Source organism: Salmo salar, chromosome ssa01 (assembly GCF_905237065.1).
Source record: "Salmo salar chromosome ssa01, Ssal_v3.1, whole genome shotgun sequence".
NCBI classification, from domain to species: domain Eukaryota; kingdom Metazoa; phylum Chordata; class Actinopteri; order Salmoniformes; family Salmonidae; genus Salmo; species Salmo salar.
In genome coordinates this window covers 81,168,978-81,183,960 of record NC_059442.1, presented here as the reverse complement: position 1 = coordinate 81,183,960, position 14,983 = coordinate 81,168,978, and the positions used below count along the sequence as shown (strand labels likewise).

Sequence of the window (14,983 nt, the reverse complement as noted above, 5' to 3'; positions counted from 1 at the left end):
TAACAATACACAAATCTAAAAGTAAAAGAATGGAATTAAGAAATATATAAATATTAGGACGAGCAATGTCGGAGTGGTATTGACTAAAATACAGTAGAATAGAATACAGTATATACATATGAGATGAGTAAAGCAGTATGTAAACATTATTAAAGTGACTAGTGTTCCATTATTAAAGTGACCAGTGATTCCATGTCTATAGTGCAGCAGGCTCTAAGGTGCAGGGTTGAGTTGCCGGGTGTTAGCCGGCTAGAGAGGGCCTTGAGATATAAGCTGTTTCAGTCTCTCGGTCCCTGTACACCTGTACTGACCTCGCCTTCTGGATGATAGCAGTTGCTTAGGTGGTTGATGTCCTTGATTATCTTTTTGGCCTTCCTGTTACATCAGGTGCTGTAGGTGTCCTGGAGGGCAGGCAGTGTGCCCCCGGTGATGCGTTGGGCAGACCGCACTACCCTCTGGAGAGCCCTGCGGTTGTGGGTGGTGCAGTTGCCGTACCAGGCGGTGATATAGCCCAACAGGATGCTGTGAAAAGGGAGTAATGTACCACCTTAACAGGTTGTTTATGGAGCTTCTGGTCTTTATATGATTCATCATATGACCCTTCAGCAGATACCGTTATACAAAGCAATTTCTATTTACCACACAGGTTTTTGTGGCATAAAGTTAAGATATCAGACAGGGGAGGTGATATAAGTAATACTGAGTAAAATAAATGTTTTGGGATTTTCACACTCCAGACATTATTTCCTAAAGGTCTTAATGATGAAATGTCTATGTATGTTATGTTGTAAATTTGAACATGAATTATGCCCCTATTTCAGATTACTCTGTTTTTCTTAACTTCCCTGGGGTCCCACCTAGTCAACAGCCCGTGGAATCGCGTGGCGCGAAATACAAATACCTCAAAAATGCTATAACTTCAATTTCTCAAACATACGACTATTTTACACCATTTTAAAGACAAGACTCTCGTTAATCTAACCACATTGTCCGATTTAAAAAAGGCTTTCCAGCGAAAGAAAAACATTAGATTATGTCAGGAGAGTACCCTGCCAAAAATAATCAGACAGCCATTTTCAAAGCAAGCATATATGTCACAAAAACCAGAACCACAGCTAAATGCAGCACGAACCTTTGATCTTCATCAGATGACACTCCTAGGACATTATGTTATACAATACATGCATGTTTTGTTCAATCAAGTTCATATTTATATCAAAAACCAACTTTTTACATTAGCATGTGATGTTCAGAACTAGCATACCCACCACAAACTTCCGGTGAATTTACTAAATTACTCATGATTAACGTTCACAAAATACATAACAATTATTTTAAGAATTTTTAGATACAGAACTCCTTTATGCAATCGCGGTGTCAGATTTTAAAATAGCTTTTTTGTGAAAACACATTTTGCAATATTCTGAGTACATATCACGGCTAGCTAATTTGACACCCACCAAGTTTGGCCCTTACCAAACTCAGATTTACTATAAGAAAAATTGGATTACCTTTGCTGTTCTTCGTCAGAATGCACTCCCAGGACTTCTACTTCAACAACAAATGTTGTTTTGGTTCCAAATAATCCATAGTTATATTCAAATACCTCCGTTTTGTTTGTGTGTTCAGGACACTATCAAAATTCAAAATATTCCATTACCGTACTTCGAAGCATGTCAAACGCTGTTTAAAATCAATTTTTATGCGATTTTTCTCGTAAAATAGCGATAATATTCCAACCGGGTGACGTTGTATTCATTCAAAGGCTGAAAGAATTTTTTTTTTAGAATTTTCATGAACGCGCTTCTCAGTCTCGCTGTTCCCAGGCTGACCACTCACAAATAGAGTTGCTGTACTTCGCCCAGAGACTGCAGACACCCCATTACACTTTCTGCCGCTTTCTGAGAGCCAATGGAAGCCTTAGAAAATGTCACGTTACAGCAGAGATGCTGTATGTTTGATAGAGATGCAACTGAAGGACAACAAATTGTCAGACAGGGCACTTCCTGTATGGAATCTTCTCAGGTTTTGGCCTGCCATATGAGTTCTGTTATACTCACAGACACCATTCAAACAGTTTTAGAAACTTTAGAGTGTTTTCTATCCAAATCTACTAATTATATGCATATTCTCGTTTCTGGGCAAGAGTAGTAACCAGTTTAAATCGGGTAAGTTTTTTATCCGGCCGTGCAAATACTGCCCCCAAGTCCCAACAGGTTTTAAGCTGTACCCAATGATTTATGAAAACTTGCTTGGTAGGTCGATATCCTCATTGTGATTTTACAGGCGTGTTTAATGTGTTTTATGTACACACTTTATTCTAATATTTATGAAATGCATATTGTTATATTTGGTAGCACTTATTTGTTTTTCCTTTGCCTCCAACCCCATTCAATGCGTGGAACGGATGTGGGTGGGGCTAGGTCTACATAAAGGGTGCTAATTTTTTTTTAAACTCAAAAGCCGTGAGGCCGATACGTAAAGCGCAGTTTGCGGGTTCCTTCTTTTTTCTCATCGTATCCAACTGTTACCATGCACCTGCAAAACAGATAGCTCAGATGTCCGAGTGCCTTTTGAATTTTTATATTTACCACACACAAAATCAGAATGATCTTTCAGTACTGACCTCTTAACTAGTATTGCTAGCATCAGGACCCTGTAGCTTACCACCAAAGCATTTTTTGGTCAGGGGCGATAGTACTTCAGGTCTCAGGAAGGCAACCTCGCTGACTTTGCTAAACTAGCTCCCAAGACATGTCATTGGCTGCAATCGAACCATCTGGTTCAAACAATAAAATACTCACATTTACTCAGTAGACCCTGGACTTCCTCTGTGGACATAAAGACAAGTCATCACATACTAGTGTCAACACGAGAGCCAAACGGTGAACGTTGCAGACAGAAATTCCAAGAATAGAGCTGACCTGATATCTTATTTTTACATGTCAGAGAGGCATGTTAGTTCTACAAAGCATATTTCTTCTGAACGTTCCAAAACATTGCGTCCTGAACGAGCCCTAGGCTAAACTGACCTTAATTTTTTTAAATGTTCGCCTAAAATGACATACCCAAATCTAACTGCCCGTAGCTCAGTACCTGAAGCAAGGATATACATATTCTTGATACCATTTGAAAGGAAACACTTTGAAGTTTATGGAAATGTGAAATTAATGTAGGTGAATAACACATTAGATCTGGTAAAAGATAATACAAAGAAAAAAACATGCGTTTTTAAAATTTTTACAATCATCTTTGAAATGCAAGATAAAGGCCGTAATGTATTATTCCAGCCCAGGCGCAATTTATATTTTGGCCACCAGATTGCAGCAGTGTATGTGCAAAGTTTTAGACTGATCCAATGAACCATTATATCTGTTCAAAATGTTGTATCAAGACTGCCCAAATGTGCCTAATTGGTTTATTAATACATTTTCAAGTTCATAATTGTGCACTCTTCTCAAACAATAGCATGGTATTCTTTCACTGTAATAGCTACTGTAAATTGGACAGTGCAGTTAGATGAACAAGAATTGAAGCTTTCTGCCCATATCAGATATGTCTATGTCCTGGGAAATATTATTGTTACTTACAACCTCATGCTAATCACATTAGCCTACGTTAGCTCAACTGTCCCACGGGGGGGGGGACATCGATCCCGTAGAGGTGATCAATGACCGTGTCATGGGCAATTTAACCCAATCTTTTGTTTTCTCTACACACCTGTTTTAGATATCTTCTCCAGTTATTCCTTGCAGACAACCTCCAGTTGTTGTCTCAGCTCAGATAGAGATTCAAATAAATATATATAAATTATTGTTGATATACATTTTTTTTTTTTAATCAGGATTTAATGGAGAAACGCATTTTTGATTTTGACATTTCAAATTCATCAAGAATTGTAATATTTTATATATAAAATGTAATTATTGATATCAATAATTGGAATTATCTATCAAACTGTTTGATATAAAAATGTGATTTGTTTATATCGATAATTACATTTTATATTCTTTTAATCAATTGTCAAATCCACATATGCTAATATGTTTAGCATATTTACGATTTAAGCCAATCAGCTTCTAGTACCTTGAATGCCAATGAAGAGGAGGGTGGAGAGCGACCAAAACAGTTATTAAATTAGACTACCTATTTCACATTTCTAAAGTGAAAGAAAAATATATTTTTTTTAAATAAATATTTGATTGCATACTACCTAGCCCCATTTATACCTGGTTCTAACATGCGTCCATTGTCCTGATGTTGGCCACATTCTGATTGTGTCCACATTTCGACAGGTGTAGACAATCAAGACATATTGTGATCTGATTGTGATTAGATCTTCCTGACCACCTCCAGAGGTAGTTGAAGACGCATTGTGTATGGATATCCTTGAAGTGTAAACAAATCCGAATGAGAGAAAAAGGGTTCTTCCTGTTCCCACATCCAATGCAAAATCTAATATTTGAAAACATAGGCTACAGAAAGGCCAGTAATAGCAGAATTTAAACTACAAATGTGTTGGAGATGCATGCAGAGAAGGACTATGAGGGAGTTGCAGCAGAAGAATGCAGTACATGACAAGTGCATGGCAAGGTATAATGTGTAGGCCTAATTCTCTGCTTCCATCTGGCCACTCTAGTGTAAAGGGCTGATTGGTGGAGTGCTGCAAAGATGGTTGTCCTTCTGGAAGGTTCTCCCATATCCACAGAGGAACTCTGGAGCTCTGTCAGACTGACCATCGGGTTCTTGGTCACCGCCCTGACCAAGGCCCTTCTACTGCGATTGCTCAGTTTGGCCAGGCGGCCAGCTCTTGGAAGAATCTTGGTGGTTCCAAACTTCCATTTAAGAATGATGGAGGCCGCTGTGTTCTTGGGGACCTTCAATGCTCAGACATTTTCTGGTAACCTTCCTCAGATCTGTGCCTCGACACAATCCTGTCTCGGAGCTCTACGGACAATTCCTTCAACTTCATGGCTTGGTTTAGTAGGACAGTTGACAGGTGTGTGCCTTTCCAAATCATGTCCAATCAATATAATTTACCACAGGTGGACTTCAAGGATGATCAATGGAAACAGCATGCACCTGAGCTCAATTTTGAGTCTCACAGCAAAGGATATTTACTTACATAAACAAGGTATTTCTGTTTATTATTTGTAATACATTTGCGGCTGCAGGGCACCCTTATGTAGGCCTGGGACCAATTTATTTATTTTTTAGTTACTCAGTCGGGGTCTCGACTTACTGTTGAGAGTTAGAGTAACAGAATACACAATGTGTAATTTTGAAATGTGATTGTGTATCGACAGTCACTCAACTAGCCCATGTCAGCATTTTTTTTTTTTTTACATTGCGTGTTAGTCTAGTGGCCAGCTATCTAAACTTCTAGTAAGCAGGGTCGATTTACCGACAACGGTGGTGCCCATTGATCATCAGTTATCATATTAAAAACCTCAAACATTTGCCTCCAAATATGGCCCGCGGGATTCCCCAAAGGGCATAAGGTGAGGGTAAGTGGACGAGGGTGTGTCTTTTATGACTTTGAAACACAACCTTAGGCTGCATTTCAAACTCAAAAGTCGACAGCCCTTGGCCCTAAACCCTCAGCCCTATGCCCTTGGGGGAATCCCCGTGACCATATTTGTCATCGGTCCAATTAGCCAGCAAGTGAAGTTTGCAACGTAAGCTACTATCATACAGTAGGCGTATATTAATAATGATATAGTTAATATTAGTAGACATGCAATCATAATTGACTGTAGCGAATATAAAGCACCCACAAGCTACCGGTGGCTGAAAACACAATCATCGCAGGATGAACGAGTGATGAATTTCCAGGCAAGGGCGGTCCATTTAAAATTAATTCCTTCCTTCCTCCCTCCTACCTTGCCCTGCAAGTGTATACTCGTCAGACGTCATGATACGTCATCAGAAGTGTCCACTTAATTTGAGGGCTGAGGGGATAGGGGGTGTCTTTTAAGTGTTTGGAATGCAGCCCTAGTTTGGACTGCAGCCATGATTGATCGCACACTCCAGAACAGTAGGTGGCGGCATGCACCTTAAACGTTTGTTTGCGGACCGCCATGATATCATAGAAGAATAAGAATAAGGAAGTAGCTATTTTTTCAGAGGTAAGTAGCCAGTTAGTTAGCTAGCTAGCTAGAAAAACTGACAACTGTAACGTTAGCTACTAAAACATGACAACATGGCACAGATTTCGTTATGGAAAGTCTCCCATGAAAGATCTCATCACCTGCATATCTAACAAATGCCAATGCGATTACGTCTAGTTAGCTAGTAAGTAGCTAGCTGCCTAGTTTTGCTGACATGAATGAATAGCTAGCTTGTGAAGTTGTCTCTAGCTAGCTGTTCCAACGACAGAAAATAAAAATAAATGCTTTGTCAGCAAATAACATACAATTATCCATAGCAGACAAACGGATGGATAGTTAGCTAGATAACTAACGTTAGCTTATGTTTATGTCGCCTGTCGTGTCAGTCAGGTAACACTCATCATGAGAATAAACGAAGATACCTTACTGGAGGGGAAACACGTCGTACTGGTGCCTTACAACGCAGATCATGTACCCAGGTAGGAAAAAACTGTAATTTAATCAATTCACTGTCATTGATTGTCCCGCTGTAATTCTTATTCTAGTCGTGAAATCACGTATTCATTGTGTTTGTTTTGTTGCAGCCTATACAAAGATTACGTTCTGTTGTTGCAGAATGTAGTAATTAGCAGTAGTTTATTGTATAGGCTTGCACTTATACATGATTTACCGGCATCTGTTTTTCACCATTTACCTTTTATCTACCTGTTCTCCCGTCTGTGTGGTTGCAGCTACTACCCGTGGATCAGCTCTCCTGATCTCCTATCTGTATCTACCTGTCCCTTTCTGAACCTGTGACCTGTGCATGTATCTATCTACCTCTCCATGACAGGTACCACCAGTGGATGGGCTGTCCTGAGCTGCAGCAGCTGACTGCATCTGAGCCGCTGACTCTGGAGCAGGAGTATGACATGCAGAGGAGCTGGAGGGAGGATGATGACAGTGAGCCTCCGTCATACACTCTCACACACAAGCTGTGGTGTTTTAAGGCGCTCTTTAAGATGGTCTCTCCACTTTAACGCCCTTATTGTAGTCACTCTGTCTTGCTCACTCTCTCATGAATGTTTCATGTAATGTAGGGTCTTGACCCAGTAAAGGGGATTTTAAAATATACTTTTTTAAGTTTCTTGTTTTGATTACCAAACTCTGTTTTTCAGAGTGCACCTTCATCATCCTGGATAAACAACGGTGGGCGGACCCTGCCGTACAGGAAGAGCAGTGCATGGTGGGAGATGTCAACATCTTCCTGACGGACCCCAGTGACTCCTCCCTCGCTGAGCTGGAGATCATGATCGCAGGTCACACACACACACATATAATAAATGTGTAATAAACATGCTACAACAAGGGTGCACAATTTCACTCGTTCCTTGTTGGTACTCAGTTGGTCAGTTAATGTAATTGGTCACATACTCCTGGTTTTCTATCAGTCACACAGCTTTTGCATGTCCTGTGTAGAGCCCAGTTACAGAGGCAAAGGCCTGGGAAAAGAGGTCACACGGATGATGATCTGCTACGGTACGTACAGAGATATTTCACTATGACAGAAATGTAGATTAATATTGAGATTTTAAAACGTTTGGAATTTAGAATCAGGGTTTTGGAACATTGGGATTGTGTTGCCATAGTAACAGCTGTGCTGTGTTCCGTTGTCAGGGGTGACCAAACTGGGGATCCGGAAGTTTGAGGCGAAGATCGGTCTGGACAACAAAGTCAGCATCGCCATGTTCAAAAGGTTCCACTTCCACGAGGTAAGCAGGGTTTTATATGTGGTATTAATCACATCCCCTAATAGGGGAAACCTTTATAAACGACTGCAACATGTTGGTCATCCTTACTTTAGTTATTTAAAGAGGGATTATTATAGCTCTGTTGATCAGTTCAGTTTCCCCAACTCAAAGCCTACGTTGAAAACACTGAAATTGTTCAAGTGTATTTATTGTATATGCAGTCAGAATACCTCATTTCTCTAGGTCTTTTCCAAAGTATGATACTCTTGTAGCTGTATATTCACCCTAACCCCTAGCCCTTGACTTCTGCCCCCTGCAGCTGTCAGTGAGCGAGGTGTTCCGGGAGGTCACCCTTGGCATGACGGTGGACCAGGCGGTGCGGACCCGGCTGCTGGGGGACATGGCGTTCATGCAGGAGAGAGAGTACAGGAAGGACCGGGACAGCCGGCAGGAAGTGACGTCGTCACACGCCACCCTGTGAACCACTGCTGCTACAGATCCGCTACCCTCCTCCTTCCCGAAGTGTGCGTTCATTCACTCCCCCCTCATTTAGAAAGCATTGGATGGGTGTAATCATGGGTTAGACTAGAGGGACTTTAACACATTTCCTACATCTGTCCATTCCTTATAAATCCATAGGGGGAATGGGCAGTGTACGGGTGCACACTTCGAGGAGAAGAAACAGAATTTGGCTTTGGTAGAAGATGCGCTTAGGCACAGATCTAGGATCAGCACCCCCTCCCCCAATCATAACCATTAGGGAGGGAATGTAAGACTGACCCTAGATCAGCGCTTAGGGGCAACTTCCTCCTGTCAGACGAAGGCATTCTGGGTACAGTCGAATACCTGGAATGGAGAGTTTAATTGGGCGAAGGACCCCATGGCCTGTGGCTGCTATAGGCTACCGTTGAATGGAACTCTGTGTTGTTTATACATGGCCGGGGAAAACTCCAGGCCTCAAATTTAATAACCATAATAATAGTTAACGGCTACTCAGTGGGTCTACAAAGGATTCCCTGAACTCTATTCACGCTTGCTATCTAGACTCCGCACAGTAGATTTTCTGATGGTGATACGCCCTGTCAGAAACACTGTTCATAGAAGTACAGTTTTCACCCATATAATGGGACAAAGTTATTTGTATTTTGCTTGGATAATAATGTATTGTAGAGCTTGTAGTCAGTAGTCATCTACCTATTCCAATCGTGTCAAGTGTCTTACGTCTTTTATTTTTACAGAAACTTATATTTGCCGTCCAAGGTTGTTTGTCAGTGTTTTGTAACTCTACAAATGTACTATGTAGATATTAAAATTGCCAAAGTGGTAAGAGGTTTTTTCCCCCAATTATATTTATGGGTTTTCCATTGATTCAATCAACTGAGGCATGCCATGATGCTCCATTCTCACGTACACGTCTCTATACAAAGACAATTCTCAAGCTTATAGCCATTTATTAATGTTGACAGTCCTTGAGCAGAGATGACGCATTACAAAAATGAGTGTAGCCAATTTACCCCAGATTTAAGATGCACAGATTAATGCAGCACAGGCGGGGCCTGTCACTATTGCCCAATCCAAAATCAACCCCTACCTTTTACGCCCTGTGCACCAGTGTAGACGTGAAAGGAATAGGACAGGTATAAGCACTATATAGTTGCTTCATCTTGCCCTCTATTAGGCAAGTGAATTTCCATCATATTGAATGCCAGTACACCTATTCAGATCTACAGTGGCTGGGAGTTGACTTGGGAGTGTGCATGTGTCACAGGGCAAGTCTCCAATCACACCCTATTCCTTTTTAATAGTGCACTATTTTGGACTAGAACACATACTGTAGGGAACTAGGGTGTTAGTGAATTTTGACGCAGACAGCCACTGGTTAAAAACAGCGCATACAAAGAGGGGAAACCAGGAGCGACAACAGGACAATTCCATAGGAATTTAAGCTGATCGTCCATTTTTCATTCTCGTCAGTCCATCCATCCATCCTCAGTTTTCTACCGTTTCCACGGGTTCCGTTGCCGTGGGTACGACTCCGAGCGGCTCCAGGAGTTGTGGCACCAGAGAGGACAGTTTCTGCAGCAACTCTCTGGCTCTGATATCCACTTCCTCCACCAGCTCTCTGACTCTCACATCTACTTCCTGTTCCCGGACCCAGGAGAGGCCGTCATCCACAGCAACGTTGATTGGCACACAGACTGCCTCCTCCTTTAGCCCCGTCAGTTGACACACCCCCACGACGCCAGCCAATCCCAGCAGGAGAAGCTTGAACAGCAGGCCAATAAGCGAGCGTCTTCGGGCTTTGGGGGCGGATTCAGCTGCTGCTTTCTTATCTGGAGAGAGAGATGGGAGTAAGTGACGTGCGCTGTGTAGTCAACATGTGCGCTGCACGACTGCATTAAGGACAACCTGGAACACGCCCATTGCATACCTGCTGCTATCTGTCCATTCCTCTTTTTCTTCTCTTTTCTCTTATTCTTCTGTTCCTGGATGGCCAAGGCAGCCATGTGAGCGTTGTACTCCTTCCTCTTCCTCTCCTTCTCCTCTGCCTTGTCTCGTTTACGCGCCTCCTTCTCTTTCGCCTCCCTCTCTCTCTGCTTCGTCTCTTTCTTCTTCTCCAATTCTAATGCGATGGAGGGATGGACGAAAGAAAACAGATTAACAGTCAAACGTACCAATTAGTTTATATCCCGAACCCAAACTGTAACGAGATTGAAACTCTTAAGCTTTGATGTTCACTTTCTATCATGTTCAATGTACTGAGTGTACAAAACATTAGGAACACCTAATATTGAGTTGCACCCCCTTTTGCCATCAGAACAGCCTCAATTCGTCGGGGCATGGACTCTGAGGTGACAAGTGTTCCACAGAGATGCTGGCCCATGTCGACTCCAATGTTTGTGTCAAGACTGGATATCCTTTGGGAGGTGGACCATTCTTGATACACACAAGAAACTATTGAGCATGAAAAACCCAGCAGCGTTGCAGTTCTTGACACACTCAAACTCGTGCGACTGGCACCTACTACCATACCCTGTTCAAAGGCACTTAAATCTTTTGTCTTGCCCATTCACCCTCTGAATGGCACACACACAATATATGTCTCAATTCTCTCAAGGCTTAAAAATCCTTTAACCTGTCTTTCCTCTTCATCTACACTGAAGTGGATTTAACAGGTGATATCAATAAGAGATCATCGCTTTCACCTGGTCAGTCCATGTCATGGAAAGAGCAGATGTTCCTGCCCCGTTAAAATTTTTGTCTCGTTCAATGATTACCCAGTGAGGAATAATAACGTTTAGTATGGAAAGCTATATAGTCAGTAATATCAGCTGCTCTGCGCTAGCAATGTTAAAACACTATGAAATAACACGAGCGAACCCATAGCCACTAGGGCAGGAAATGGCAGCCTATTCCCTACATAGATAGGGCTCTGGTCAAAAGTAGTGCACTATGCTTTGGTCAGAAGTACTGCACTACATAAGGAATTGGGTGTCATTTTGGACACAGACCTAGGTTGACTGACCACTGGCACCTGCATTGTAGTACCCACCTTTGTCCTTTAGGAAGCGCCGCTCCCTCTCTTTGTCCACCTCGTCCTGAAGGATCCTCATGTGCTGGAGAACCTACAATCATATTTTAGTCTAAATGATATTGCACCATGCTGGAACCAGATAACTCTCTAGTCTGTCCCAACATTTCTTTCCTTCCCCATTCTCCCTTAATTTCTCATTTCTTCATCTCTACTTCCCTTCCTACCTCTTAATTCCCTCCCTCTCCCTCAGTCCATCTTTTCCTCCCTCTGCTTCTTCTAACAATGAATAAGCTTTATCAACTTTCATTGTCCTCCAAGAGTTGTGGAATCTCCTCTACCCTCCCTGCCCCTCCCCCCCAGTCTTACCCTGGCAGCACATTGTTTACACTGTTTCTCATCCAGACAGTCTCCTGCAGCCTTCGCCAGGTTGATTTCCAGAGGGTTGTCCTTTAGATCCAGCCACTTCAGGTTCTATACACACACACACACACACAAAAATAAACCTGTTGATTGTGTGAATTGTTTTCTGTCTTCAACCTCCATCCATATGCCACTGTGGTCATGTTGGAGTTTACTAAGTTTACAGAGTTCAAAGATAGCTGGCTTATTCTTATTGTAGAGTTTTCTGTATTGTCTTGGACATGAAAGAGATGTATAACTCACTGTTTTTAAACCTGTTTAATGAACAATAGAAATTTCTGATTGTTGTAAAACGTTATGGATTGGTTGATTACAGTTAGCCTTTCCTACTGTTGATGGTCGGATTCAAAGTTTATTTCCAGCTAATTCACAGGGCTTTACTAATGTTTCTGCCAAAAAGTTATTAAGTATCAGTAAATATGACTATATATTATAGAATTAAGCAGATTACGATACCAATGATGATGTTAATGAATAATAGTGTTAAATGCCAGAATAGAGGGACTTTAGGGACACGGGGTAAAAATGTTTTTCATACCAGCGCATCATTTGAAGCTTGTATTGCTTCCTGGAACATAGGAACACTATGCCCCTCTGGCTTGAGATATTACCACAATCAAATGGTTGCATAAGCTGGTTCTCTGGGCTGTCTGTACACTGATGTTTGGGAAAGGTCTATTTTTCCTCTATTTACATGAGAAATGTAAGTCATCACCAACTAATTTTGCCAAGTGAGCAGCATTTCCATATACACAAATTATGCCCACTTAATTGGGACTGGTGATCACTTTGAATACATTCTCTCTAGTTCTTAGTCCAACTTATTCCTAGCAGAATTGCATCAATGAAACATGGGCCTTATTGTGCTGTCGTTAGCCTGCTATAACTATTACTCTAGAAGAGCTTGGTGATGATGGGAACTAACTACAGCCACCCAGGCAGACATGTTTCATTATCTGTGTCTTTCTGTAACATGGGTGCCAATGGTGAAACATGCTTCCCCATTAAAAAGATGCTATGATCAGTGATTAGATACGGTTTAGTATCGTGAGGTCCCTTGCAATTCCCAGCCCTAGTATGTGTATGTGTGTGTATTTGTTACCCACCTTGAGCTGGGAGAAGCTGACAGGCAGAATGGTCAGCTTGTTGTTGTACAGGTCCAGGTGTTGCAGGTTGCCAAGGCGACCCAGATCATCAGGTAGAACGGTCATGAGGTTCTTACTAAGGTCCACCTTGACCAAGTGACTCAGACTGCAGAACTCCAGCTGGACACACACACACACAGACACTTATATACAGTCTGTAATAATGATCTCTCTCCACTCCTATTGCAATGTTCCACCACGGTGCCTATGATCCACTGACAGGAGACAGTGGAATGTCTGCACAAGTTAGAGGAAACTCAAGGTACTGTACACTACTTCTGCTACCCCCTACGCGTCTTCTCTCCTCCTTTACTTCATTATAGTACAACTCCTTGACCATCCAGCTGGGCAGGCTACTATACATTAGTCAGTGACATTAGCCAGTTGTCTTCAGACTGGAGCAACGTGACTTCAAGTTTGCTTCTATATCATGGTTATTATATAAATATTTGGGCATTAAGGTGTTTCCACCGCCATTTCTCGCATACATTTACATAGAGAAAAAAAAATGTATGTGGCTATGCTGTGCACAATGGAAAGAATCACCACCTTTGGGACTAGGTTAACTCAAGGTTACTCACAGGCAGGGAGGTGATATTGTTGCAGGACAGGTCCAGGACTGTGATTTTTGGGAAGGCAGCCTGAAAACACACACATAAGTGTATGACAACGTGACTATTCCATACTAGTTGCGCCTTGTGGGAGGAGCTAAAGAGGACAGGCTCATTGTAATGGCTGGAATGGAATAGATGGAATGGTATCAAACACATGGAAACCACATGTTTGACTCCATTCGATATATTCCAGCCATCATAATGAGCCTGTCCTCCTGTAGCTCATTCCACAAGCCTCCACTGTTGCATACAATATATGGCTTTATAAAGGTAATGTGTGTGTCGTTGTGGGCCTACTAGTTCTTTAACAGGAACTTCAGTGAGGTTACAGAGACTTAGATCCATCTCGTTTCCATCGATTTTGTCCTTCAGATTCAACACCTTGTTTTTACTCATCCTGAGTTTTGGCTGGGGGAGAATACACATGATTTTGTAAACAGAAACTTTCATAGCTAATAGAATTGCTTACTGACATGGTGATTATGGTTTGCTAGCTGCTGTGGCCCATCTAGCCAACAAGCTATTTAACGTAAACTACGTTGTTGCAATGTTATTATTTTACTGTCGTTGTAATCACTTCTTAGCTAAACTGACTAACATTAGTTAGCTACAAATGTACTTTATTGTGTTGGTCGCTACAGTGACAGCGCAGCAAAGTAACCTTTTCTTGGTAACGTTAGTCAAAGTACTCACCTGTTTCACTGAGATATCACAACCGTTTTCAAGCGTCTCGGACCTTCTATTCCTACTAATAAATACTACACGAATCTGTACTTTAAAGACAGTTGGCAAAATATTCGTACAGTGCGATTAAATCGCTGACAAATATCATTTGTGTAGCGTTAGTTGTTACAATGAAAATCCACGTCATTGATTGAATCGCAGTCCAGTTGGCGGTGGGGCAATGACGCGACATTTCAGAGCAGTATCGCCACCTACAGCTTTGGAGGAGCAACTGGCAAGTCTCTCACACGAACACACACAGGAAGTTTATTTTATTTGATTGTTGTTCAGCATGGTCTACAATACAATTATTTAGTTGAAAAATGACATGAAAAGCACACCGTTTATTATAACCAGGAACAAAGTTGGGTAACATAAGTACTCTTTCTATAGTGTTTGAAAGGGAGATACCTCGTCCGTGCGTTGTACAGCTGAATGCCTTCAACTGAAATGTATCTTCTGCATTTAACCCAACCCCTCGAATCAGAGAGGTGCAGGGGGCTGCCTTAATCGACATCCACATCTTTGGCCTCCAGGGAACAGTGGGTTAACTGCCTTGCACAGGCGCAGAACGACAGATTTTTACCTTGTCAGCTAGGGGATTTGATCTAGCAACCTTTCGGTTACTGGCCCAACGCTCTAACCACTAGGCAGGTACACTTTGATATTTTCTTAATTTGTATTTATTTAGCCAGGATAGTCCACT

The 14,983-nt window shown here is 41.9% G+C and overlaps 2 protein-coding genes across 4 annotated transcripts; one reads left to right on the top strand and one right to left on the bottom strand.

Annotated features, from left to right (window-relative positions):
- The first annotated feature begins 5,990 nt into the window (after window positions 1-5,990).
- Window positions 5,991-9,189, top strand: nat9 (N-acetyltransferase 9). 3 transcript variants are annotated; one of them, XM_014211428.2, is made up of 7 exons: window positions 5,991-6,128; window positions 6,497-6,589; window positions 6,943-7,052; window positions 7,268-7,408; window positions 7,569-7,628; window positions 7,767-7,861; window positions 8,160-9,189. In XM_014211428.2, the coding sequence occupies exons 2-7, from the start codon at window positions 6,513-6,515 to the stop codon at window positions 8,319-8,321; spliced, it is 645 nt and encodes a 214-aa protein (XP_014066903.1). In that variant the 5' UTR covers window positions 5,991-6,128; window positions 6,497-6,512; the 3' UTR covers window positions 8,322-9,189.
- Window positions 9,190-9,274: 85 nt separating this feature from the next.
- On the bottom strand, window positions 9,275-14,479 carry LOC106612247 (leucine-rich repeat-containing protein 59). The gene is made up of 8 exons (XM_014213242.2): window positions 14,248-14,479; window positions 13,852-13,962; window positions 13,522-13,581; window positions 12,902-13,060; window positions 11,742-11,846; window positions 11,394-11,466; window positions 10,272-10,463; window positions 9,275-10,173 (listed from the first exon to the last, which is right to left on the bottom strand). Exons 2-8 carry the CDS (start codon window positions 13,948-13,950, stop codon window positions 9,830-9,832), a joined length of 1,032 nt encoding a protein of 343 aa, XP_014068717.1. The 5' UTR covers window positions 13,951-13,962; window positions 14,248-14,479; the 3' UTR covers window positions 9,275-9,829.
- Window positions 14,480-14,983: the final 504 nt, after the last annotated feature.

What these genes read in the sequence shown, in the direction of transcription:
- LOC106612247 (XM_014213242.2), bottom strand. Translation starts at nt 13,950, where the DNA reads ATGAGTAAAAACAAGGTGTTGAATCTGAAGGACAAAATCGATGGAAAC. An exon ending in AAGTTCCTGTTAAAGAACTA is followed by an intron (nt 13,582 to 13,851) that starts GTAGGCCCACAA and finishes GTGTGTTTTCAG; the next exon opens with GCTGCCTTCCCAAAAATCAC. An exon ending in TCAGCTTCTCCCAGCTCAAG is followed by an intron (nt 11,847 to 12,901) that starts GTGGGTAACAAA and finishes GTGTGTGTATAG; the next exon opens with AACCTGAAGTGGCTGGATCT.
- nat9 (XM_014211428.2), top strand. Translation starts at nt 6,513, where the DNA reads ATGAGAATAAACGAAGATACCTTACTGGAGGGGAAACACGTCGTACTG. An exon ending in ACGGATGATGATCTGCTACG is followed by an intron (nt 7,629 to 7,766) that starts GTACGTACAGAG and finishes TTCCGTTGTCAG; the next exon opens with GGGTGACCAAACTGGGGATC. An exon ending in AAAGGTTCCACTTCCACGAG is followed by an intron (nt 7,862 to 8,159) that starts GTAAGCAGGGTT and finishes TGCCCCCTGCAG; the next exon opens with CTGTCAGTGAGCGAGGTGTT.